Below are 27,502 nucleotides of genomic sequence, written 5' to 3'. Positions count from 1 at the left end.
TCTATACCAGGAATTGTCCTTTTGGAGAAAGAGAGAGAGAGAGAGAGAGAGAGAGAGAGAGAGAGAGAGAGAGAGAGAGAGAGAGAGAGAATGAGAACGAAGAAGGAAGAAGGAAGAAGGAAGAAGGAAGAAGGAGGAGAAGGAGAAGGAGAAGAAGGAGGAGGAGGAGGAGGAGGAGGAGGCAGCGTTCCTTCAAGGAACTTATATTCTTCCCTTTCAGTGCTACTTTATTTTTGATAAAGTAGTGTCCTTTAGTATTTCACAGGCATTCATTTAATCAAATTGAAATAGAATATTCATATAATTTATACAATCATTATTCAGTTCCAGTGAGCATTCCTCCCATGAGGAACATAAGATAACAGAATCACTCTCAGATATTTCCTTTGTAACTAACAGTGACCATTATATCCTTCCACAGCTAAGATGAAAATCCATTGCTATTTGTACTCCTTTGAATCCCCTGGGGTGTCAGGTGGTAAAGAATATTGATTCTGAGTGGATAAAACACCAGCCCTGGAATCAAGAGGACCTGAGTTAAAATCTGGCCTCAGACACATGACCCTTACTAACTCTGTGACCTTAGGCAAGTTGCTTAAACTTCATTGTTCACCAAAAAAAAATTAAAAGGTATATCATTTTTTCTTATAAAGAAAGCACCCATTGACAGTCTCTTTAGTCCACAGTAACTTTAAGAAAAGAATAGAAATCTGAGAAAATTTTGGAAAGGTGGAACTATGTAACCTGTTTCTAGAGATGACAAAAATTTCCACTTTCTTCAAACAGACTTGCAGATGAGCTTTTCATAGTCCTCTCCCTGTATCGAACAAACATTTTATATGGCAAATTCACTAAACCCTCCCACCACCTTAGTCCGCAAGTTAGGAAAGTTCAAGCAGTTGAATTTATTATAGTCAGTACCATGTGACAGATGCTCAGTTCTCAACCATAGGTTGCTAAATCAAAGTTTAAAATGTATATGTACCATTCAGATACACTGGTCCAAGAAAGTAGTCAAGAACCTGGACAGGGAGGTAATCACAATTACCCTGAGTTCGGAATGGCAGCTCTCCATTCATTTATTCAACACATTTATTGAATGAATGATTGTCTAGTAGCATGACTTGTATGAAGCAGTTAGAGGGAGTGTAAAAGATTATGAGACATGCTCTCTGATGACCAGAGATTCAAAATCTGATAATCCATTGGGCAAATCCTATTGCTGATCATTTTTCACTTCACGTGTGTATGTCTCTTTACAATATCAAGCACTGTTTCTGCATGTGGTGGATGTAGATGCTAGGAATTGTTAAGCAGTCATTATTAAAACACTCGTATGGATGTTTGATTTAATCATTTAAGGAATTCCCACCAAAACTACAGATGACTACATCCATGCTTACTCATTCTTTAGGATACTTATTGTTAAAATTCAACTCAAGGTCACAGACAAACGAAATGGAGGATGATAACAGAGACTAAATTTTCAAATTGTTGTCTGAATCAACTCCTTTAAAATGTTTTTGGCAAGCCATTTCTGACTCTTCAGGACCTCAATTTGGGTTGTCTTGGCAAAGATACTGGAATACTTTGCTATGTCCTTCTCCAGCTCATTTTACTGAGGAAGAAACTGAGGCAAACAGGATTAAGGTATTTGCCCAGGGTCACACAGTTAGTAAGTATCTGGGATCAGATTTGAATTCACAAAGATGAGTTTTTCTGATTCCAAGCTCAGAGTACTATCCACTGTACCACATTGCTGCCCCTTAGAATATTTTTACAAATGGTATAATGTAAGGTTCATAGAGAGAAACAGGTAAAAATCTGATTGTAAAGAGCCTTGAATGAATAACGAATTTCCCTGACCATGCCCATACACTTAAAAAAATGTTTTTTAACTTAAAATTACTTTGGTTTCACTGTTTTAATAAATATACAATTTAAAGATAGAATTTCTATTTGTTTGAGTAAATTACTCTAAGAGAGTCAACATTAGAAAATATAAAATACTAGAGGAATATGCTAAATAGTCTTGGTAAGGGTGAACAGGTTTTTCATACCAGGCATGAATTTTGCCTGTTCAGGTTCTGAGTGGGGCCCCAAGAGTTGTTGCATCCATTCTATGTTATATAACCATGCCAATGTTGAAGATGATTAGATGTTAATAAAATCATGCTAATGAATAAACAAACTACCAAAATACATATTTGGGAATAAATAAGAGTAACATGCTGCATCTGCCAAAATCAAACCATTACTAGTAATCCTGACTCAGTGGCCCATAGATGACATTAGGAGAAGATAAGTGAACAAAGCAATGACTAGAGAAAAAGAATCCCTCTCCTTGACTCCTTCTCCCCCCCCCACCTCCCAGCATACAGTGCTGGGTAGGATAGAGGAGTCCAAGTCTCCCTTCCCTAGTCATGATTCTGACCAACACAGCTATAGAACAATAGGAACCTCAGTAAGAATGAGCACTGGCACTTTTATTTTTAGGAAAATGGGGGATGGGTGGAAAGAGGTGGGAATATTTAATTGATATGTAATTTAAGTATTAAAAAGTACAACTGCCTAAAAATAATCCCATACATTTCTCTAACACTGTAGTTTACAAAAGTATTTCATATTCATTATTTTATCTTATTATAAGTAGATAAAGTTTCACAATATTTTGTTTTATCCATTAGCCCATTTGTTCATTTCAACATGTGAGTTAAATAAGGGTGGTATGGGGCAGCTAGGTGACACAGTGGATAGAGCACTGGCTCTGGATTCAGGAGGCCCTGAGTTCAAATCTGGCCTCAGACACATAACACTTACTAGCTGTGTGACTCTGGGCAAGTCACTTAACCCCAATTGCTTCTCAAAAAAAAAAAAAAGAAGGAAAAGAAAGATAAATAAGGGTGGTATGAGGCTTTGGGAAGATCACTGAATTTGTAATCAGAAGACTTCAGCTAGAAATCTGGCTTTGTTATTTACTACTTGTATGTCTTTTGACAAATCACTTCTCTGTGAGTTTTCTCATGTGCAAAATGAAAGTTGTGGACTAGATCAGAAGTATGAAACTCATGGCTTATGGGTCCAAGCCACTCATAAAATCCTTGAGTAATGGAACAAGATTAAAATTTTAAAAATGCTTAACAAACATACAACATAGATAATACTAATTTTTAATTTTTACTTCAATATTGCATCTCAGGGATCCAATTTTATTTGAGTTTGACACTTTTGGACTAGATGATCTTTAAAATTCCTTCTAGCTCTAGGTATATAAGCCTTATTTTACAGACAAGAAAATTGAGGTTCAGAACAACTTGCCCATTGTCATAGGATTTGTAACAATAGAACCTGCTTTTAAACCTAGGTTTTCCAATGCCTAGTCTAAGATTTTTTTTCACTATACCAGACTACCTCTCCAATTCTTCAGTAGATAGTAGACTCGTGAGGTCTGGCAGCTACCCAGTTTTGAGCATTGGCTTAACATTTAAAGCGAGAAGAAATGAATAAAAGCATACACAAAACTGTGTTTTAAGCAGCATCAATATCAAGGAATGCCACAGGCTGCATTTTGTTCACCCTGTTAGCATGCAGAATTATTTTGCACTACAGAAAGCTGTCTTTTCCCATCCAAGAAAGCAAACAAAACAAAAAAAGCAGAACTAATTAAGATCGTCATATCTCAATAAATATGCAAATGAAAAATCAAAACAAAGAAATTCTATTTATCACATCATAAAGTTGCAAATTGCTATACAGGCTGGTGTGGAAGGACTGCAAGGGATAAAGACTATTTCAATAGTTCTGCTTTGCCTTGGAGTATGTACCTATGTTTATAGATGTATGTGTAAATGTGTATAAGTATATGAATATGTATATATGTGTGTATATAAGTAATATATGTGTGTATACATACTTATATACATACATTACATATATACATATATACACACAAATATATACATACTCTCATGCACAAATACAATATTATTATTGTTGTTAAGAGTAATTATTACTATCATTAGCATTTTTACTAAGAAAATGTTCATGTTTTTCCTACTGCCAGTGTTAGCATCCTTTGTTTTAGGTTATGTTAACATGATGGCAAATTGGACAATAAGCACATAATAGAGTTGAAATAGCATTTTAAAATTAATAAATAATTTTGCATCTCTTGTGTCATTTGAGCCCCATAACAACACCGTGAGATAGGTTTTATAGTCCTTATTCTCATTTAAAGATAAGGAAATTGTTCAGATAGTATTTGTCCATGGTTCCATAGCTAACAAGTGTCAGAAGCAGGATTTAAGCATAGACCTTCCTTCTTTTCTCTACCACTGGATCTGAAATCAGAAGACAGGTTTAAATTTATGACTTGTCATTGGTTGCATGACCTTGGTCAAATCACTTAGCACAAAAGTATGGCAAAGTCATGAATGTTTTCTGTCTATAAATTCTAGCTAGTCTGTCTAAAAAAATTCTAATGAATGGTCGCCAATAAATTAGAAGCTTTAGCAAGAGTTTAGATTTTTAAGCATTTATTAAAGAGCATAAGAATTTGGTGAAAAGAGAGAAAGAGGCCTAGATGCTTACATCTATCTATCTCAAGGAGCCAGCATTTCTAGCTCCACTCCCCATGAGGTCCTGACAAAAGAGAGAGAGCCTCGCCCCTTCTTGGTCCCCCAAGCCTCCTGTCTAAACTGTAAACATCAAATGTCACTTCTTGACTCCAAGGAACTGACTTTCCAAGCCACATGGCTTGCCCTCAGATGCCTTCTCCTCATGGCAGAGCTCTCCTACAGTAATTCTCCAGCGGGTGGCATCATTCCAATTGTCACAGTCATGATGGAAAATTTTCATAACCTAAACATTTGGATATGGGGAGTTAAAGAGAGGGAGGAGTCAGGGATGACACTTAGGTTGTGAATCTGAGTGGCTTGAAAGATGGTGCTATCCTCAATTAATAGGGAAGTTAAGAAGGGTTTGAGTTTATGGAGAAAGATAGTATACAAAGTGTCACTGTGAATTCTTTGTTAGGATGAGTCTTACCAGATGAACCTGATTTCCTTTTGTAGAAACTAATAGAAAAAAGAGATTTTGTAGCATTAGTTTACCTGAATTTTAGCAAAGCATTTAATAAAATATTTTTCATTATTCTTATGAAAATATAAACTAAATGGTATTAAAATGAAATGTACTTGAAACTCAAGGAGTAGTAAATAATGGTTCTATATCATCACAACTGGAGGTCTCCAGTATAATGGCCCAGAGATCTGATAGATATAGATATAGATATATAGATAGATGCACATATATATAGATATGTACATACACACACACATATATGTGTGTGTGTGTGTGTGTGTGTATATATGTAATTTTTATTAATGGCTTAATGGGAAGGTTAATGTTATAGTGGATAGAATTCTTGGCCTGGAGTCAGGAAGACCTGACTTAAATTCCGATATGACATACTAGGTGTGTACCCTGTGTAAATCATTTAGCTTCTGTTTCTGTCAGTTTGCTCATCTGTAAAATGAGGATAACAATAGCACCTACCTCCCAGGGATGTTGTGAGTCTCAAATGAGATGATAATTATAAAGTGTTTAGTGCTATGCCAGGCACAGTCAGCACTGTATAAAGGTTATGTATTATTATTATTATTATTATCATTATCATTATTGTTTAAAGACATAAAAGACATGTTCATCAAATTTTCAGATGATGCGAAGCTGTGAGACATAGCAAATTTGAATGAGTTAGGATCCCCCAATAAAAGACTTTGACAGGATATAGCATTAGCTTGAATTTAATAAAACAAAATTCTGTTAAGTACAAATTTGAAGTTTTACATTTGAATTCAAATCATGATCTACACAATTATAAAATGAGAAAGACATAGCTAGATGGAAGTTTGCCTGAAAAATAAACTGAGAGTTTTAGGAGACTGTAAGTCCATCATGGGAAAGCCAAAAGAAAGTGAATGCAGTTTGGAGGTGCATTAGGAAAAGCTGCCTTAAATGGGGCAAAACTTCCAGGGGGGGAAAGAGGTCAGAGTTCTTCAATACTGTGTTCTGATTAGACCACATCTAGTATATTGTGGGCATCATAATTTAAGAAGGACATTGGCAACCTGAAGAGAATATTGAAGAAGGAAACAAGAATGTTGAAGGACCAGGGCATATAAGAAGAAATTGAAAGAATTGGGATTAATTCATTTTTGAGAAGCAGATACTCCTACAAACTCCCAAACATCTGGATAGTTATATACACAGAACAGAAGGAAATATAGTTCAATATAATGATATTTCCTGTTCTCTGCCTTTATCTTTTATGAGATCAGATCATTTCTTCTTTATATATTTCTAATTTATCAAAAAGAAGAAAAGAAAAAAGAGGGGAGAAGAGAAGGATAAAATAAGTAGAGGTATAAGGAGAAAGGGGATATGAGAAGGTAGATAGAGAAGAGGAAAATACCCTGTTGGTATTGCAGTTTTAATTAATGTGATTTGCCATTTTTATTTCAATCTATGTGTAATGAAGAGAAAGTCATTCCTAATGACATTGGTAGTTTTATGAGAGGAACAACAACTGTTTTTTGTTTTTTGGTGTGTGTATTAAACACTGACCTTCATAGTCCTTTAGAAGAATCTCATCTCTAGAATTTCAGGTGGTAATATATTACTTCTCATTTAAAAAAAAAATTTTTTGGCGGGGCAATGAGGGTTAAGTGACTTGCCCAGGGTCACACAGCTAATAAGTGTCAAGTGTCTGAGACTGGATTTGAACTCAGGTCCTCCTGAATCCAGGGCCAGTGATCTATCCACTGCACCACCTAGCTGCCCCATATATTACTTCTCTAATCCCACCAACAGTTGTGAAATAAGGTATACTTAAAGGGTAGAAAATTATTTAGAATAAATTGTGTAAATGGAAGGGTAGAAATCTAATTAATTTCTATACCACAAACATTTATTAAGCATTTATTACATGACTGAAATGATGAAAGATATACATGAGTGTAAAGAATAAACCTGACCCAGAGGGGTTTATAATTGTGCTAAAAAAATCACAAGATTTATAAAGTGATACAAGGCAGCATATATCTCCCAATGAGTGTGGGGAATAACAAGGGCCAAGCAGTAGAGAGGAGGGAAATAATAATGCTGGATAATGTAATAAAGGAAGCTTTCAGGAAGAAGGTGGTTCATGAGTCTAAGCCTTGAAGGAAGGACAGATTTTGATCAGTTCTTAGAATTCAAGGAGCCATTTTGTTTTTATTCTTAGACTTGAATGCATTTTACAACCAGGGTTTTATACAGAGTGATCTATATCATGATTTCTATGTATCCTGGCTCTGGGCCAGGAGAGGAGAAACTGGCTATTGTCCCAAATTACAAAGCAAAATATTTACTGATATTCTACTCCGTTTTTCTTTCACCTTCCCTCTCTATTTCTTTCTCATTTTTCATCTTAGATTTGATTTTATAATTACATTGTATCTCCCCTATAAATCACAACTTTTTCCTAAATCTACTATATTTAGCATCTTATTTGGCAACCCATGCCTTTTTTCCCCCAAACTTAAGTCAGAGGTTCTAGAAGGAGAATATGCTAGGTTAAAAAAAATGTATAGGATATAATAAACCTTTAACGTTCAGAATTTTGGATCTGGAAAGGACTTTATAAATATATTGACATGGTTTTAGGAAAAGGCTGCATATCTGGGAATGATAATAACTTGGTTAACCTCTTGATAATACTATTCTTGTGATTTATAACATTAGGTAAATTATTTATTCTCCTTAGGCCTCAGTTGGAAAGTTTGTAAAATGAAAGGATTCTGGATGTTGATAATCTCAAAGTTTTCTTCCAACTCCAACACTCTATAATTCCATCCAATTCCTTATTTCTGGTTAATTTGGAAAATGTAAGTTGGTCCTATTCCTTTATTTTGGCTTTCCTTGCACCTTATTGTGTATGGCTGGGTTACTTGCACAATTAAAAAAGCACTTTGACAAATATTTAAAAAAAAACAAACAAAAAACAAAACCTTCCTGGTCCCCTAATTTTTAGAAGCCAAAAAATTTTCTAGGTGTTATATGACAACAAAATGGTCTGAGGTGTATTTTTTTTCTTCTCTGTAATATGTTTGTACTTCTGTTTTCCTTCTGACCCAGATTCTGAGCACTCTGAAATGGAGCCAGGGATGGCTCAAAAACATTGATTATTCGATCATTTCATTTAGTAACAGGTAAAACTTAAATGCCATGCAGGGGATTCCACTAAGAATACTTCATGGTTCATTCAGCCAAGTGATGCACTAGTAAAGGTGGAGAGGAGAAGGAAAAGGGAGTATTTGAAAATTCTTTCCCTTTACTTTACTAAGCTACCTACGCAGTCTGATGCCACAAGGCTTCACACTTTTCAAATGTTTTTTTTTTAATCACTTCTCAGCTGTGTCCAACCTTTTGTGACCCCATTTGGAGTGTCCTTAGTAAAGATACTGGGCTAATTTGCCATTTTCTTCTTCAGATCATTCTACAGATGAGAAAACAGAGGCAACTAGGGCTAGTGACTTGCCCAGGGTCACATAGATAGTAAGTGTCTGAAGCTGGATTTGAACTTAGAGTAGTTTTCTTGACTCTAAGCCCAATACACTATTCACTGAGCTACCTACCTGCTTTTAAAATGGAAGCAAGCTTATTTAGAACTTGGACTTATAAAATATAAATTAGAGAACTCCATTCATCACTCAGTTGTCCCTAGGCCTTTTCCCAGATTTCATTTCATGACTATGGGCAAGTCATTCAACGTCTTGGGCTTCTTCTTCTTCTTCTTCTTCTTCTTCTCCTCCTTCTTCTTCTTCTTCTTCTTCTCCTTTTCCTCCTCCTCCTCCTCCTCCTCCTCCTCCTCCTCCTCCTCCTCCTCCTCCTCCTCCTCCTCCTCCTCCTCCTCCTCCTCCTCCTCCTCCTCCTCCTCCTCCTCCTCCTCCTCCTTCTTCTTCTTCTTCTTCTTCTTCTTCTTCTTCTTCTTCCTTCTTTTTCCTTTTCTTTTCTTTTTGCAGGGCAATAAGAGTTAAGTGACTTGCCCAAGGTCTCACAGCTAGTAAGTGCCAAGTGTCTTAGGTCAGATTTGAATTCAGGTCCTCCTGAATCGAGGGCCAATACTTTATCCACTGTGCCACCTAGCTGCCCTGGGCTTCTTTTTATATATTAGAAGTTTAGGTTATATGATCTCTAAAGTTCCTTTGAACCATAATATTATAATTTAAATAGAAGAATTCTTCCTTCACCCCAATGGGTAAAAAAAGAAGAAAGGCAAGGGATTCTAGTTCATCATTTACTTTGTTTTTAGTATTTTGAAAAATTGATAGCTGTAATTTTTATCTCACCTTCATTTCTAAATACATCTTTCCTCATTTTCCTACTATGTAATAACTTCCAAAAGAACCGACCAGAGAGTAGTTATATAGAAGAGAGAATAACATATTGTTAGGCAGCTAGGTGATGCAATGGGCAAAGTTCCCAGGTATAGAGTCAGGAAGACAAGAGTTCAAATCCGGTCTCAAATACTTACCAGCTCTATGACAATGGGCACATCACATAAATTCTGTTTGCTTCAGTTTCTTCTACTGTAAAATGGAGATAATAGTATCACCTACCTCTCAGAATTGTAAGAATATTGATAAAGTGTTTAGCATAATGCCTGACACATAGTAAGCACTATATAAATGTTAGCTCTTATTATTATTAGTGGAAAGATCATTATATTTAGAGACAAAAGATCAGACTTTAACCACTAGTTCTGCTAACTACAACCTATATAACTTTGGGTAAGTCACTTAGCCTTGTTGGGTCTCAAGTTGCTTGTTTTCTAAATGAGGAGGATGCACTAGGTCAGGGCTTCTTAAACTTTGTCTGCTTGTGACCCCTTTTCACCCAAGAATTTTGATGTGACCCTAGGTGTATAAGTATATAAAATAGGTATACATAACCTTTTATCGTTGCCCATTTTTTGTGACTCCCACATTCAGTTGTGCAACCCTCTATGGGGTTGCAACCCAGAGTTCAAAGAGCTTTGGACTAGGTGATTTCTGAAGTTCTTTTCAGGTGTAAATCCAAAGTATTTCCCCAAAGCATCAGAATTTCTACATTAGCCTGGGTTAGATTAAGTGTTAAATAATATATAATTATGACTTCAATTTTATACCTTTTCTTCAAACCATTTTAATATTCACAACTCCAAACTGTTCATTCCTGAGGCCTGAGCCATTCTACTTCTTTCAAAACTCCCTTTAGAACTACATATTTGATAAATGAAAATAATCAGAGTCTAAAAAAAATCTGAAATTTGCAAGATTTCTCAGAAGTCACTGAAACCCCACCTGTACAGGAATTTCCTTTTATAACATCCTTCAAAAGTAGTCATCCATTTTTTTTTCAGTCATCCAGTTTCTATCTGCATATCACTAGTGAGAAAAAAATTCATTACTTCCTTAGGTGGTCCATTCTAATGTAGTATAGGTCTAATTGCTAGGAATTTTTCTTCACATCCAGCCTAGATTTTGCTATTTGCAACTTCTATTATTCCTTGTTCTGCCCTCTGGGACTGTGCAGAAAAAATCAATTTCCTTCTCTCATTAACAATGCCTCAAGTAGGTGAAGACACATCACTCCTAAGTTTTCTCTTCTTCAGGCTAAACACCCCCTAGTCCTCTCAATTGATTTTCAAATAACATGATTTCAAGGTTCTTTACTATCCTGGCCACTTTCCTTTGTAAGTTAAGTCAAGTTATCAAGCATTTTATAATAGCCTTCCTAAAATAATCTCAATAGAACTAAACACAGTATTCCTGGATGTGGTATCACCAGGGTAGAATGCCGTATGACTGACATCTCCCTAGTCCTGGAGAATGCAAGTTAAGATCCTGTGATTTTCTTTGGGTAGGGAACCCCTGCTAACAAATTAGATCAGCAACTGGTCTGTAATTTATGGTCTTAGAGCACTGCTTGGGGCACTGAGAGTTTGTGATTTCCCTTGCTAGTAAGAGGCAGAGGCTAAATTTCAACCCAAGTCTTCCCTAATTTGAGGCCAGATATCTATTTAAGATGTCAGTCTCCTCTGCTAAGAGCCATGGGAAACTCAAAGCAAAGGAAACTATTCACCCTGCCTTAGGGAATTCACTATTTGGGGACAAATGAATCTATTAGAGAATACAAAGAGTTGGGAGTCAGCACTTAAGTTCCTACTATATGACAGACACTGTGCTAAGTGTTTTACAATTATTATCTCACTGGAGATATTTGAAAAAAATATTAGAAAAAGACTAAATTATACATTACATTATATTTAGGTTAGAAGCAATAGAAATTAAGCAAAAAAGCAATACCTGTGGATTGGAATAGTCCCTGAAAGTTTTGCATAAGAGGTGAAATTTGGAACCATCCTTAGTAAATGAATATAATTTATATAAAAAGAGATGAATGAAGAGAATATTCCATGTGGAGAAAAAAGCAAGATAAAAGGTCTAGAAAAAAAGTTATACTGCATGTAGTTTATTTTATATGCGTTTATTTAGATGCTGTCTTTCCCATTATATTGTAAACTTCCTGAGATCAGGGATAATCCTTTGCCTCTTTCTTTATCCCAGTGCTAAACTTAGCACAGTGCCTGACACATGACAGGCACTTAATAAATGTTTATTGATTGATTAGCTGATTAAATTATTTCTTAGGTTTTCCACCTTTAGATCTAGGATCCTGTGATTTTTTTCTTTCATATTAATTTTTTAAAAAATCATTCAAATGATTACTTTTATATTTCTGAATATTCTTCACCTCCATCTCCCAGATTTTAATTCTTTGTTGGAATAAAGAATGTCAGTTGAGCTAAGGCAGCAAATAGAGTGACAACATATGACAGTGTACGGTGCTCTTCTTTCCCATTCTTCCTATAGTTCTTTCCCTTTTATATTGTCCACAATTTATCCTGTATATATCTTATTTTACATATTTATTTGCATGTTATCTCAGTAGATTCAGAGCTCCTTGGAATTAGGGACTTTTTCTGCATTTGTTTTTTGTTTGTTTTTGTATTCCTGGTAGACAATGCTGTACATATAGTTGGTTTTATTTATTTATTTTTCATATAGTTGGTTCTTAATAAATGTTAGTTAACTAATTATAGCCCTGATTCTCTGCCCTTGAGATATATTTTAATATTTTTCTCTATGACCTGCCCTGACTATTCTCATTACTCAGAGTTCAGTTTTCTTTTAATGGTCTTTAAATTTACATTATTAGGATCACTGTGTATATTGTTATTCTGGTTTGGCACATTTAATGCAACAGTTCATACGGATCTTATGTTTCACTGAATTTTAATATCTTCCATTTCTTATAGAATAATAACATCTAATCATCTTAATATACCACAGTTTGTTCAGCCATTCCCAAGTCAAGGAGCACCTGCTTTGTTTCTTTGTTTCTCTCCTCCCCCCCACCCTGTGGGGCAATGGGGGTCAAGTGACTTGCCCAGGGTCACACAGCTACTAAGTGTCAAGTGTCTGAGGCTGGATTTGAACTCAGTTCATCCTGAATCCAGGGTTGGTGCTTTATCCACTGTGCCACCTAGCTACCCACCTGCTTTGTTTCTAATTTGTTGCTCCTATAAGAAAAGTGTTATTAATATTTTGTACTTTTATTTCTTTTACTTCTTAGTACAATGTACACATCATCAAGGCCAAATGGTATGAAGAGTTTAATTAATTATGTCATATAATCCCCAAATGTTTTCTAGAATAGCTCTCCCAATAGATTTAATATATCACAATCCTGTCAGTATGGACAATTTCCATCTTTTATGTCTTTACTAATTTGCTAGGTATGAGACAAAGCCTTAAAAGTTTCTTTTTTAAAATTTTCACTTCTCTCATTTTCAGAAATATGAGAAATATTTTTATATATTTACCTTTTCTTAGTGGTTTTAGTGCAAACATACCTTTTTACTTATTTCCTAAAAAATAATTTTATTAAATTATCTATCTTGTCTTTCTGCTATTTGATTAAGATTTTTTTCCTTCATTGGGGATCTAGGTGGTAAATTGAATAGAACACTAGCCCTAAAGTAAGGAGGACATGAGTTGAAATCTGGTTTCAGAACCCTAATAGCTGAATGATGCTGGGCGAGTCACCTAACCCTAATTCCTCAAAAGAAATTCCCTCCTAACCCTCTTTGTGAAAGTACCTTCCTTTAATAACTTTTAAAATGATGTGACTTTATATATTTGGTTAAACATCCATTTGGAACTTAATATAGTATATTTTGTAAGCTACTTATTTAGTCCTTATTTCTACCAAACAAGAAATTACATGATAACTTCATTATCATTTAAAGGAACTTAAAAGAAATAGCATATACTACATAATAAATTTGTGGTTTCATATACAGTCTTTTTTCCTATTATTCTACTATGTTATAGAAATTCTTGTTTTATTTCTTGAATTTAGAATAAAATTTTAAAAAATGATATGTATAACATACAGCAGTAATCTCTTGCAGACCACATATTGACTTAGAAAACTCCAAATTCATATTATCTATGTTGTGTTAAATTTGTATTATTTTGTTAAGTGTTTCATTATTTTTATTATTACTATTACTATTATTAGTAGTACTTTAATAGTTCTGTTAATATTACCATTACAATTACTATTGCTGCCCTCAGGCTACAAGTTGGATGCCTCTGGTTTAGGCAATAAAGTCAAATATCTTGGTGTAGGATTCAAGTCTCTCCATGATATATCTGGTTTCAGCCTACCTATAAGAATCTCTGGTGTTAGTATTGGTATTTTTTATTACATCATAAGAATTTTTCTTTGTTTTTTTCTTTGAACCCCTTCAAGAAACCAACATGATGATAAGTACCTAACAGTCACTCAAATAGTCATTGGATTTACTTAATTATATTGACTTTACTTGATATTACAGGTGTCTTAATGGGTACCTAGGACTCACACTTATAATTCTATACCTTATGTCTTTATTTTATTTGTTTTTTTAGTGAGGCAATTGGGGTTAAGTGACTTGCTCAGGGTTACACAGCTAGTAAGTGTTAAGTGTCTGAGGCCAGACTTGAACTCAGGTACTCCTGACTCCAGGACTGGTGCTCTATCCACTGTTCCACCTAGCAGCCCATATGTCTTTATTTTTAAAAATGTAGAAAGTCTTTTCAAAAGATGGAGCACATTTAATGCTTTGGGACCAGAAAACAGAATTCATGTATCCTATTTTACATCTGGCTTAAAACTATGCCTTATTAGGCCTTTAACAGAAAGTGCTATTAGTTGTCACTCTGTAAACCTGGGGCCCTAAAAGGCACACAAGCACATCATTTCAGCAAGTGGAAAATTAATAAGGGATTTTTTGATTTATTTCCAATACTGACATGTAACCATGCTGCTGATTACCCATTTTCAGTGTTTAGGAAGAAGCAGGTGGATAAAGAGCACTGCCTGATTTATGAAGTGCTTATCTTCCATAAATCATGGGGAAAACCCCTAACACACCACTGATCTTAATTGGTAACAGCCTAAGTAGATAGTGATTACTAAGTCTTCAGGAAAGAAGGTGCTTCATTAAAATGGGAGCAATATAGAACAAACTGATTGTAAAAGTCTTCAGCTGTGAACTTCCATCTTTACAAACATTCTCCTAAACCTCACCTGCTAGTCCTGTGATAGCCCAAAGAACCACTGAATCTCATTGTTGGAAAAGAGCTCAGAGCCCATCGAGGCTAACCTTTGCATACCCGAATAAGAAATACCAAACACATCTTGGTTATCCTTTAAGACTTCCATTCAAAGGGTATCCTCTCCTTCCTAAGGCAGAGCATGCCAGGTTTAGGTAACTCCATTGCAAGGAAGATCTCCCAGTTATCAAGTTTAATTTTGCTTCAATGCAGCTACCTTCCCTACCTTCTGGTTTTGCCCTCTGGCCCCAAGTAAAGTAAGTTCCATTCAGCTCCAAAGGGAAAGCTCTTCATGCACTTGAATAATAATAATAATAGCTAGTACTTGAAGATAGAAATCCTGCTGAGCCTCACTGATAAAAATGTTAAATACCAATAAGTCAAGTAGGGATTCCTGGGGACTTCTATTAGAGACCTCCTTCTAAGCTGACTTTGAACAATTAATGATTACTTTTGTATTCTCAACAGTCAATAATTTCTGAATCCACCAAATTGTACAACTGTCTTGCCCACAAGAGAGGCAGCCTTGTGTAGTGGATAGAAAATCCATAGGGATGATGTAGATTCCAGTCTGGTCTCTGGCACATCTTGGTATTCTGACCCTGGACAAGTCATTTAGCCTCTCATGGAAGTGTTCTAAGACTGCAGAGAATTCTCTGAACCTGGGTTTCTTCATCAGAGTTTCCTGTTACAGTGAATTCAAAAGCATAGTTTCTATGTAGTTAATATTTTTGTTCTAGAATTTTGCTTTTAATACAAGTCATGTTCATTAGTGTATAACTAACATTCTACATTCTCTTCCCTCTTTACAAAAAAGTAGCAGGGGGGAAACCTTTGCCCAGTTTTTTCCATTCACCATGATCTTTCATAATTCACTGATGATGAACCAAACAATTTCATAGAATCATTGGACCATAACTTTTCCTGGACTATACATAGGTTGAAGTACATATGGACTTGGTATCTTGAATTTATCATAATCAAGTAGGTTTGCTCTTACTATATCATCGCTTGCCTTGGGTATCAGCTCTCTACAAGCCATCTTTTTTTTTCTTTCTAATTCATGTACATTCTCTTTTGCAGAAAAAAAACAGAAACAAAATGAGTTGAACAGCTGTTTTCTCTTGGTAATCTATTATCATTATGCTATCTCTCCCATGTAATCATCCCATCCTTTCTTTGCTCTTCTTTCCTTCAATATAGCTAATAAAAACAAAACAAAACATAAAACCTTTTTGTATCCCTAGTTTTTCTTTTCAGTCACTACTTATTCTGAATTTTACAACTCCTTATACTCATCTTACAGAACCATGCCACACTCATATCAGTTTTCTACTACCTTTCCTTACTTTCATATTGTGTAGATATCTTTTAAAAATCTAAAGTTTGTTAATTTTCCTCTATCTGCATTGATTTCTTTAAACAACTCACTCCCTTTTCTCTTTGTTATTGTTGTTAAGTTGTTCCAGTCCTGTTTGACTCTTCATGACCCCACTGGGGTTTTCTTGTCAAAGATACTTTAATGATTTGCCATTTCATTCACTAGCTCACTTTACAGATGAGGAAACTGAAGCAAGCAGGGTTAAATGACTTGCTCAGTTTCACATAGCTAATAAGTGTCTGAGGCCAGATTTGAACTCAGAAATAAGAGTCTTCTTGAGTCCAGTCTCTATACTCTATATACTATACCATCTACCTTCCCTTTTTTCCTTTATGGGGATTATTTACTTTTTCTATCTTTCAAATTTCATTTCCAGTATCTGGAGGTGTCACCTAATTCAGAGAATCAGTTTCTCAGACAGGAGTATATCAAGTTCTAGGTATTTTCTTAGTCTATCTCATCAAAATCATAACTTGCAAGATTAATTCTATTACCTGTACTAATCACTCAGAGGACACTATTAACTCAAACCAAAGGCATCTAATAAAAGAGCTATATATATATTTTATTTTACACACACACACACACACACACATACACACACACATATATAAATATATATATGTATATATATGTATATATATATGTATATATATGTATGTATATACATATACATATACATATACATATACATATATATACATATATATATATATATATATATATATATATATATATATATATATATATATATATATATATATATATATATATATACATACAGTGATGGGGGGAAGCACATTTCTACCATGAAACTAGGGAACATTCTTTCACATAAGTATATCTTAAAATGATTTCTTAAGATACTACCCAATGCTACCCAGCCCCTTCTTTAAAACAAATGATTCATTTAATTTCATGTAACCATGCTTCTTGTAGAGAGCAAATTTGCTTCTTTGAAAGTATCTTTCATTAAAGTATCTCAACTTTAGTTGTCTGGTTACACATGCTTTGTAGGTTTCTATATGGGCATCTGAGGCTGTAGTTATTGTTTTTCCTCCTTTCTTGGGTTTTATCTCTTGTTAATTTCTGTGTATCTCTACTACTCTTTTTTTTCCTATAGTGAAGACAATCTATTGTATAAAGATTATACCAAGATATATTTAGGCATTTTTCTCCTATTGCCTTTCTTTTTAGTGATTAGTTTTGCAACACACTAGGAAAGGACTCTTATTAACCAATTTTGGGTATACCCCACACAATTGGTCTATATCCTTCCATTTCTTTCTTTTATGTTGCAATAAAGTAATCTAAATCCAATTTCAATCCAACTGATGAAATAAACAGTGGTTTAGGAGGCCCATCAACTTTCAGTGATCTTCTTTACTCACTGTTCTCTTTCAAAATCTTCCTTAGTCTTTGGAGATTGTTTCTTGGTGCTAGCCAAGTCCATTATTGAGATAAAGGATGAAAATGCCATTAATTCTCCTAAAATCCTCAGTTTCTTGTCCAAAACTTCAAAATTCATAGTAATGATTACTTGACTCCTGGTAGTACCACATGAATTCCTAAAAGTGGATAGTAATTTCCCAGCTTCATAAACTTAAGATGTCTTCCATCAAGCCCTAGAAGTATGCCTTGTAAAGGCAAATGACCTTTGTGGAGACCTCCAATGAGAGGAATCTCACACCATTTAGAAGCAGCCTTTTCCATTTTGGGGTAGAGGTAATTGTTGGGAGGGTATATATAATTTTTGATGTTTTTTTTTCCCTTACAACAAACTTAAATTTGACTCTATAACTTCTGATCATTGTCTCTAGATCTTCCCTCTGGTACAAACAAGTGAACCTTTGCCTTTGACCACCTTAAAATATGTAAAAGATAGTTAATATGCCTCCTTTTCAATTTTCTCTTCTTCAAGCTAAAAAATCCTAGTTCCTCCAATAGTTCTTCACAATACATAAACTTTTCATTTTCTTGGTTGTCCTCCTCTGGACATGCTCCAGCCTAGCAGTATCCTTTCTAACAGTGGATTCTCACAATTCAAAACAATGCCTCAGAAGGGATCTGACCAGGGCAGAGTGCATTGACATTATCTTTGTCTTTGTAAAATATAGTCCAAAACCACATTAGCTGGTTTGACTGCCATATTACCCTCTATAATAATGTTGAGTTTTCAGTAAACCATCCCTCTGGAACTTATTTTTCAGTAAAACTGCTACTGAATCTTGCTTTCTCTATATTGCATCTATGAGGTTGATTTTTTTTTTTGGATACAGCACTAAGAAAGATCATTTTATACTCATTAATTTTCATCTTATTAATTTGGACCCAAAATCAACTTAATTTTCCATTTTGTATCTGTTCTTCTTAGCTTTGTGTTATCTCCAAATCTGCTAATCATGTTATCTATGTGGTTATATATGTCATTGATATAATTATTAAAAAGCAGAGTCAGCCATAGATCTGAGACCCCCTTCCTTTGAGACCTTCTTCTATTTTGACATTAAATTGATGATTACATGTTAATCCTGGTCAGTTAATCAATTCTGAATTCATTTAACTTTACCATATTGTAGCCTATACCTCTATATTTTGTCCATAAGAAGAGTAGGCATCTACTGCATACGGATTTAATTTTTAAAATGAATTATTACCTATGTTTTATTGTATTTCTATTTATTTTGTTAACTATTTTTCAATTCTATGCTACTCTCTGTACTTGCTTTGCTAAAGTATCAATATATGATAACACTAGTACTCTTCCTTTTAACCTTCTATACACACACACACACACGCACACACATAGTCTGACATGACTGGTTCTTGATGAAGTTATGCCATATCTTCATAATCACTGCTTCTATTTTGAGAGATTTACTAAACAAATTTCATAACATATTTTAGAATATTTATAGGAACTTAAGTCACAGTCACTGGACTATAGTTTATAGGCTGCATTCTTTTCTCTTGTATGAAAATTAAGGTATTTGTCCTCCCATTTGGTAATATGTTTCCCACTCTCTACAGTTTTAAAAATGTCACCAAAGGTAGTATTATAATCAAATATAACCATTCTTTTAAAATCTAAGGATACAATTCTTCTTTATCTAGTAAATCAAATTTATTAAAAATATGTTTAGATTTAAATTGGTTTAATGTTGGCTAAAATGCATGGGGTATCAGATATAGAAACTTTGAGCTTAGGAATAAATTATAAATGTAAATTTTATGGGCAACAAAGAATTCTGAGCTACACTTTTGCATGGCCACATTTTCACTCTTTCAATTCCACTTCTCAGAATCACATGCTCTTTCCCCAATAATACTAGCTTCTTGAGTGTCATAGGGTGAAAAAGCACTGGATAGGGATTGGGAGAACATGGCAGTTATCACATGCCTGGCACATAGTTGGTACTTAATAAATGTCAGGTTGTTTATCCTTTGTTCCTGGAGAGGACCATAACATTGGAGGTATGTCATGACTTGCACTGAATTGGATTTAAATGATGGAGGGCTGTGCAAGGTTGCCAACCTCACTCTCTCCTCCAGAGCCATTTGAATACAGTGCCAAGATATATGTCAGGATGACTGGAGATGGCCTTGAATGTTTAATGCAATTGTAGTTAAGTGAATTGCCCAGGGTCACACAACTAGCAAGTGCTTGAGGTGAGATTTGAACCCAGGTCCTTCCAACTTCAGGGCCAGTGCTCTATCCCCTGCACTACCTAGCTGCCCCAAATATCAGGTGACTGGCACTTGGGTAAGTCTCTTAAACTCCCTTGACCTAATTAGACTCATCTATGAAATGAGGGGTTTGGATTAAATTGTCCTTGAAGTCCCATCTAATTCCAGATCTATAATGTTAGTATTATTGTCTATATCATTTTCTTGTCCTCAGTGTCTAGTACATAGCATTAAACATAATACGTTCTTGTTTTTTGTTTTTGTTTTTTTTTTTTTTTGTAGGCAATGGGGGTTAAGTGACTTGCCCAGGGTCACACAGCTAGTAAGTGTCAAGTGTCTGAGGTGGGATTTGAACTCAGGTACTCCTGAATCCAGGGCCGGTGCCTTAACCACTGCGCCATCTAGCTGCCCCCACAATAGGTTCTTAAATGCTTATTGGATTGTATCAGAATAGCAATTGTTAAGTTTGCATGCTTTGCCTGCATAATGATAGATAGCCCTTGTGAGCACCTCGGAGTTTAAGTAGATTGTATCATTTCTTTTGTTGTATTAGGAGCAGTTAGGACTGTCATCCAAGCTCATGTTTGAATCACTAGAAAACATTTCTTTTGGTTAACTCTCTCTCTCTCTCTCTCTCTCTTTCTCTCTGCGTGTGTGTGTATGTGTGTGTGTCTGTTTCCCTGTCTGTTTGTCTCTTTGTTGTATTCTTGTCTATTTCTTTGACATCTTCTATTCATTCTTGGTTGAACCTGTGGCAGGAGCAGCAGTGGCAGAAGCAGCAGTGGCAGCAGCACTGATGTAGACCTGGATGATGAGCCTCCTTGTATGGAAGAGATTGATTATACTACAGACTGCTCCTCATATCCAGAAACAGATATCTATGAACTTGACCAACAGATCCAGGAGATGGCCTTGGCAGAAGCTATAGGAGATGATGAAGAAAAAAATGGTGTAGATAACAGGTCACTTTGTAGCCCTGAGCTTTGTATCTCCGAACATTGGACAAGCAAACACAGAGATTCCTCTCAACCATCAGAGTCAACTGAGGTATTATCAAGAGGGAAAATATAGATCAATGGTAGCACTGCATGGACAGGAATCAAGTGCCCTCTAGGTGCCACTTTGATTCTAGATGTACTTCTAGATATACCATGCAAATAGACTTTAAAACATACACACACACACACACACACACACAATCAAATCTATCCATTTTCTTCAGAACCCAAAGCCGTAATTCTTCACATAGTAATTTGAACTTGTTGAGGTTTTGCTTTGGTTTAAATTCAGTTTAATTTGAGCATATCTATGTGTACATATATATGTATGTATATAGCTGTACATATGCAAATACACATACATTTGCAGATGGCAGCAAAAGAACTCTGTGAGATCCCCAACTTCCCAAATAGCAAGGTCATATTTCACTAGTTGTTCAACTAGACCATTTCCTTTGTAGGAAAACAATAATACAAGCACACACGTATACAGATATACATATGCATGTACATATATGTACACATGCATATATACATAATACATATGTGTATATGGATAGAGTTTTATGTTATTTTAAAAGTGACAGTGAGGCCTTGGAATATCTTAAAGAATTTGACATTCTCAGCTAAACTTCATTTTCTGCCAAAGTGGCAGAAGCATGAGAGTAACTAAAAATTGGGTTTTACCCCTAGTTTTCTCAGCCATAATTTTAAGACAGTTTGATTACTCCCAAACTGCCTTGTATTAGATTATTAAGGATTACATAAGCACTGGAATCTCCTGTTCCTTTTCCCATTGTAACTTAGTTCTGCCATCCATAATGAAGTTCATAAGTCACTCAAACATTGCAACAGATCTCTTAATGTGTTTGGCCACTGGCAATGAAGATGCCCCCACAAGAAATGTATTAAATTATTCCTCCCATTTTACATAGCACTCCTCAAAAAGAGAGAATTGGAAAGTAAAATATTTCAAAAAAGACTCTAGGTAAGACTAAGTTTTCAAAAATTGTTCTCTAAAGGGTTCCCAGAAATAGTTTAGGTGCACATTAAAGACATAGACAGAAGAGGCTCTGCTTGTCCCTTCTTTCCATCACTGTTCCTGATTGACTGAGTGGTGGTATGTACTAATTATTATTATTATTTTTTTGGTGAGGCAGTTGGGGTTAAGTGACTTGCCTAGGGTCACACAGCTAGTAAGTGTTAAGTGTCCAAGGCCTGATATGAACTCAGGTCCTCCTGAATCCAGGGCCGGTGCTCTATCCACTGCACCACCTAGCAGCCCTGGTATATATTAATTATCAAGCTATCTGATCTAGTGTTGATTAACTCCTCAACCATATGTGACATAGGGAAAGAACCCACTTCAATCACCAATTAGGACTCCACAGAATGAAAGTTGTAACATAATCCCATGGCAGCTGGCTATGTACTATGATTTGATAGATCAAAAGGACTATTTTGCTTCCAGTTCTTTCTGTCCTGATAACCATAAATAGCTTCCCCAAATTTTCATGGGACTCTTTTATGTTAGGGAGTTGAAAGCCCCAGTAAAGTGAAAAATGCTGTGAGGTGTAGAACCAAACTACCATAATCCATTTAACATTTAAGCTCAATTAATTTCTCTAATATATTTCTAGTCACTTTTGGCTCTGAGGGAAAGGTGCTAAGGGTAGACAGGCTTGACTAGGGAAAGGAGGTAAAGGGAAGTTTGGAGTGTTAAGAATTTTCCTAGATGTAATGTTTGAGAAGCACAGTGAATACAAGGAACCATCTGATAGCACTGGGCAGATAGCAGCAAGAGGACTAGAAGGGAACAGAGTTGGAGATCCCTAACTTCCTGAATGGCAAGGTCACACTTCACTAGTTAGCTGACTAGACCATTTCCTGTGTGGGAAGACAATTCACTAAGTTCAATAACTTAACATAACCAAGTGAAGTCTAGATCCTCAAAAACAGCTGTCTAGTAAATGCAGACAGCTTTTCTTCCTGGCCAAACCACTATGGTAAATTGGACTGGAAGGCATGTTTTGTGGACCTCATAGCCAAATGAAATCACTCAAGAATGCCAGGAAGCCTGAGACAGTAATGAGACACAGATGTGGTTTAAAAAAAAAAAAAGAACTCAAAGAAGGTGACCAGTTTTGGATGCATTTCCACCAGTGTATGTGTAGGTTCTTATGCCAGATGTCTTGTCTCTTGATTGAGGGTTTTAAGTGAAAGGAAGAACCCTTCCCTCATAATTAGCATATTTTATGATGTAGAACCATTGTCTAAAGATCAGGTTAAATCTCTGTGTCAAGAATGGCAGTACTACCTAGTTGCATGCTGATAAATGTTTAACAACCGGCTCTCTGGGGAGGAAAAAGAGTGTACATGATACACTTTAAGTTTAATCTGATTTTTTACAATTTTTCAAAGTCTAGGCAATTAATAAAACAACAAATCCACACATCATTTCTAGTGTTTTCTAATTTCTTAGCTGTAAGTATTCCCTCTGATAATTCAAAAATCAGCCCTCATGAGCCTATTAGAGTCTTATTCTCAAGCATATTCCTGGTTGTACCTTCATATGGTGCTTGCCATGTTCCTCACATTCAGTCAACTATTCCATGTGAAAGCAGAGAACCATGATCACTATGAGGTTTTGCTTCATCCAAAGGCTGAACTGGTTACCTTGAGTCCTAGACTCTAGAATGACAGTATTGCCCTGGAATCTCAAGACCCCATTTAATAATCTTCTTGTTTCTAATTCTAGAATTTGTAGTGAAGAAAAGTGTGTTGAGTTCACTCAATAGGTAACTGGAATAAGTGCAACTATAGTTTCTCATACTAACCATTCCCATGTTAACTCCCAGTGTGCTGTGAGCTTAACAGGCCAAAGAGATGGCCTTACATTTTCTGTTTTGTGGAAATGGTGAAATAAATGAATACAAATAAAGACAATAGTTTGTAGACATTGAAGAAAGTGAGTTCCTCATTTTCCAGTTATCTGTGGATCCCAGTTCATTTTATTTTGGTATTGTTTTCATGTAAAAAGAAAGTTTTATTCATGCACCTTGTATTTTATGCTGTGACTACTTTCCAAAATTCCTCAAGACTACCATTATATCTACATCAATGTCATGAAGATCATCACCGCCACCCTGAAAATGTTCACCTTCACAAGGCACAGTTGAATGTTTTTTTGACTAATGGTGGAAACATTACAGGTCCCCCATTTCTCTGAAATCTTGTCCTTGAGAATAAATGTCTAACGGTTCCCTCTTCTCACCAGATGTTTTTGTGCTTTGGAGGGGGGGGGAGTTTTGGAATAAAAAGGAGATCTCAAAATAAACAGCTTACTAAATTAAAGATCTTAGGATAAATTGCCACCATCCATTATATCAGATCACTTTCTGTGGTGGAGGTTGATTTTACAAGATAAAGTTTCCATTTTCTGGCTTGATAACTGGAAAGCTCAGAAAGCCCCTGTCCACCAGCGAGAGACTGTCCTGTCACATGAAAGAAACACTATTCCTTATTGCACTTTTCTTTGATGACAAGATGATACCCTGTATGGCAGAGGAAAATGCTTGAATTAGGGTAAGAAGCCAGACTCTCCCAAGTCCTGAGAAGAGTGATCCCAGGTTTTTAAAGCTCAATAGCATACTCCAATGCTTTTTTCTTTCACCTGACTGCCAGTACTACTACAAAGAGGCAAATGGACAATAACCCAGTTCTCAGAACAACAGCTTTTTAGACTCAGCTAACTCATTAGCTATAAAGCACATTATCTTTTGTAGAAATGTCCTATTTTTTTTTTACTTCATAGTTTTACTGAATGCGCATATCACTCATTTCTGATAAAGGGTGGCTTAAAGGAGCGAGGTAAAAATGGAGAAATTTAGACATAAAAATGGATTGCATTAGAGACTTTCAGAGCCAAATAATAAAAAGATATGATTGTAAGTAACTTAAAATTATTGAAAACACACTGATAAAAGATAGTTGAAATTGAGTGTGCTGTAATCATTTCCATCCCTTCCCTCTATCTCTATCTGTGAAAAAGGCTGGACATTTGAAGTGAAAGTATAATAAAGAGAATAGGCATAGACGTAAGAAGGTGGATGGCATCATGTCTTGTCCTGCTCCACATCCATACTGAGAAGACTCTAACACAGGTAGAGATAATCCAGGAAATAGGCCACCCAAACTTGAGGGTGAGATATATCTTTAGTATTAAAAGTTCAGTTTCTAGGAAGCCTTGGCCTTTAGTCTTAATCAGATCATAAAGTAAAATTGACATGCCCTCCCCTTTTTCATCTGAGAGAAAACATGATCTGGTATGCAATGTGCCTCTATATCTCCAGTGCTTAGAAAAGTGTGTGGCACATAATAGATGCTTAATAAATGTTTATTGGTTGATTGATTGAATGCCTCAGGTCGACTCTTGAAAGACAACTGGAATAGTCATTTGTATATTTAAAACAAATTAAGTCAATAAATGTTTATTAAGTGCCTACTGTGTGCCAAGCACCATACTAAGTGTGGGTGATAAAAGATAAAAGACTATTCCATTTTACAAGGATCCCACAGTCCAAAAACCAAGCTCCCATTCAGAACATAAAGGTAGGTTTTTTTAGTGACATTAAGATAGATGAAGCAGTTGGACAGACCACTATGCATTGCAGGAGAATGTAACAACTAAACAGACAAGATATGTATTGACATTTGGCTGGAATATAGTGTGTACACATGGGAGCAAAGTACCAGAAATCTGTAAATATGAGCTTGCATCAGATTATTAAGAGCTTTCAATGCTAATCTAAACACTTTGAATTATATTTTAAAATCTAGGACATAAAGGAAAAAGGGAGGAGAAATTTTCCAGAGAATGAACAGAAAACAACACAGATTGTTGTACCCCACCTAGAGAAAATAGGTTAAGGTAGACTGTTTCACAGTGAAATATCTCCATATAGACAATACTAGCAGGATCTCATTTCTTTCTTTCTTTTTTTGGGGGGGAGAGGGGGCAATGAGGGTTAAGTGACTTGCCCAAGGTCACACACCTAGTAAGTGTCAAGTGTCTGAGGCTGAATTTGAACTCAGGTCCTTCTGAATACAGGGCCAGTGCTCTATCTACTGTACCATCTAGCTGCCCCCATGGCTCTCATTTCTATCACAGAGTGATGCATTCACGTTATTTTCAGAAACTGAAGGGGGGGGTGATTTGACCAAAATGGTAATAATAAATGTACTACTGCTTCTATTAATAAAGATTAGCAGTTACATGGCACTTTAATATTCCCAAAACACTGTTTGTCATCCATTTTATCCTCTCAATAACCTGTGAGGTAGGTAGAGTTGTTATCCAGATTTCACACATGAAGAAACTGAAGCTGAAGGGTGTTAAGTGACTTGCCCAAGATCACACAGCAAGCAAGGATATGATGAAGGATTTCAATTCAAATTTTCCTGATTCCAAGCCCTGTGTTATGCCTGTATTATGATTGCCAAAAATTCAATGATTCCATAATTCTGATTATTTTAGAATCACAAAACTAAGATTACCTATGAAATATCATTTTGTTCATTGCTCTGCTTCTAGTCAATGTTCCCCATAACTCTTCTAGAATGGTAGGCTTTTGAATTCATTTTAAAGCTCTCCAGAGTGAGTGTCTATTTTCTTGACCACATAACCTGTTTAGGACAGTTAGACATAACTTAAGGAGGTAGAATACAAATATATATAGAAAACGTTTTACCTAAGATGTCATCCTAAAGTCATACATTAACTGTTGCTCCTCTTTTCCTCCCGTCTTTTCTTTTCCAGGAGATTTCCTTCTTCTTCTCCCTTTAGCCTGTAGAGGTCAGGAAAGGGCCTCTGTTTGCTTATAGGAACTCAGCCTGCCATTAAAATTCACCCAGAGTCCTGGTAATTAAGAAGGCCTAGGCTCTGCACACAGGAACGGAAATGCATTGACTTTAATAAAACAGAGTGTAAAACAACTTTAGATTGACTCCAGCCTTGTTTATTCTTGCACACTTGTAATTCTGGTTTGGTATTTTCCCAGTCAAAGAGATCATTGTCCTGAGAACTGAAGCGTGTCCCTTTTCTGTTGTGGATGCAGCCTGTTGGATGAGGAAAGGAATGCTATCTTACCTCTAATGCCATTTAGAAAATTATTATTTTATTTTTTAAAAAAAGACATGGAAAACAGAAGAGAGAGGGAGAGGGAAGAGAGAGAGAAGGAGAGAGAGAGAGAGAGAGAGAGAGAGAGAGAGAGAGAGAGAGAGAGAAAGAGAGAGAGTGAACATGCCTGTTTATATTTAATGAGAGGACAATATTTTTTTTCTTTCATTTTTTTCAGAATTAAACCATTATAATCTGATCTCAAGCAAACATTTCTATAAATGAGTTCGAAAAGGAAGCACAGAGGCCACTTTCTCTTAAATTGAGGTGACCCTTAGGCTACTCTTCAAATGGTGTTAATAAGCAAGAACTTTGGAAAAAAGATTTGGAACACCTGGGTTCTAGGGCCAGCTCTTCTACAAATGAGTTATATGACCTTGGTTAAGTGAATTCATTTTTCTGAGTCTTACTTTCCTCATCTGTAAAATGACAATTTTAGAGCTGTAAAGGACCCTGAAGAACATCTAGTCAAACATTTTATGTTGCTATGTTTAATATACAAGAGGGA

At 35.6% G+C, this 27,502-nt stretch overlaps 1 protein-coding gene across 1 annotated transcript in view; it reads left to right on the top strand.

The window, feature by feature from the left end:
• Positions 1-26,768, top strand: part of AGBL1 (AGBL carboxypeptidase 1) — a 922,430-nt gene extending 895,662 nt beyond the window's left edge. The window contains 2 exon segments of the mRNA XM_043981214.1: positions 20,577-20,865; positions 26,635-26,768. Of these exon segments, the coding sequence (XP_043837149.1) occupies positions 20,577-20,865; positions 26,635-26,661 (316 nt within the window). The 3' untranslated portion in view covers positions 26,662-26,768.
• The last annotated feature ends 734 nt before the right edge of the window (positions 26,769-27,502 follow it).

Source organism: Dromiciops gliroides, chromosome 2, assembly GCF_019393635.1.
Source record: "Dromiciops gliroides isolate mDroGli1 chromosome 2, mDroGli1.pri, whole genome shotgun sequence".
In the NCBI taxonomy this organism is placed as follows: domain Eukaryota; kingdom Metazoa; phylum Chordata; class Mammalia; order Microbiotheria; family Microbiotheriidae; genus Dromiciops; species Dromiciops gliroides.
The sequence above is the reverse complement of the archived record's forward strand: the minus strand, read 5'-3'. Positions and strand labels throughout refer to the sequence as shown.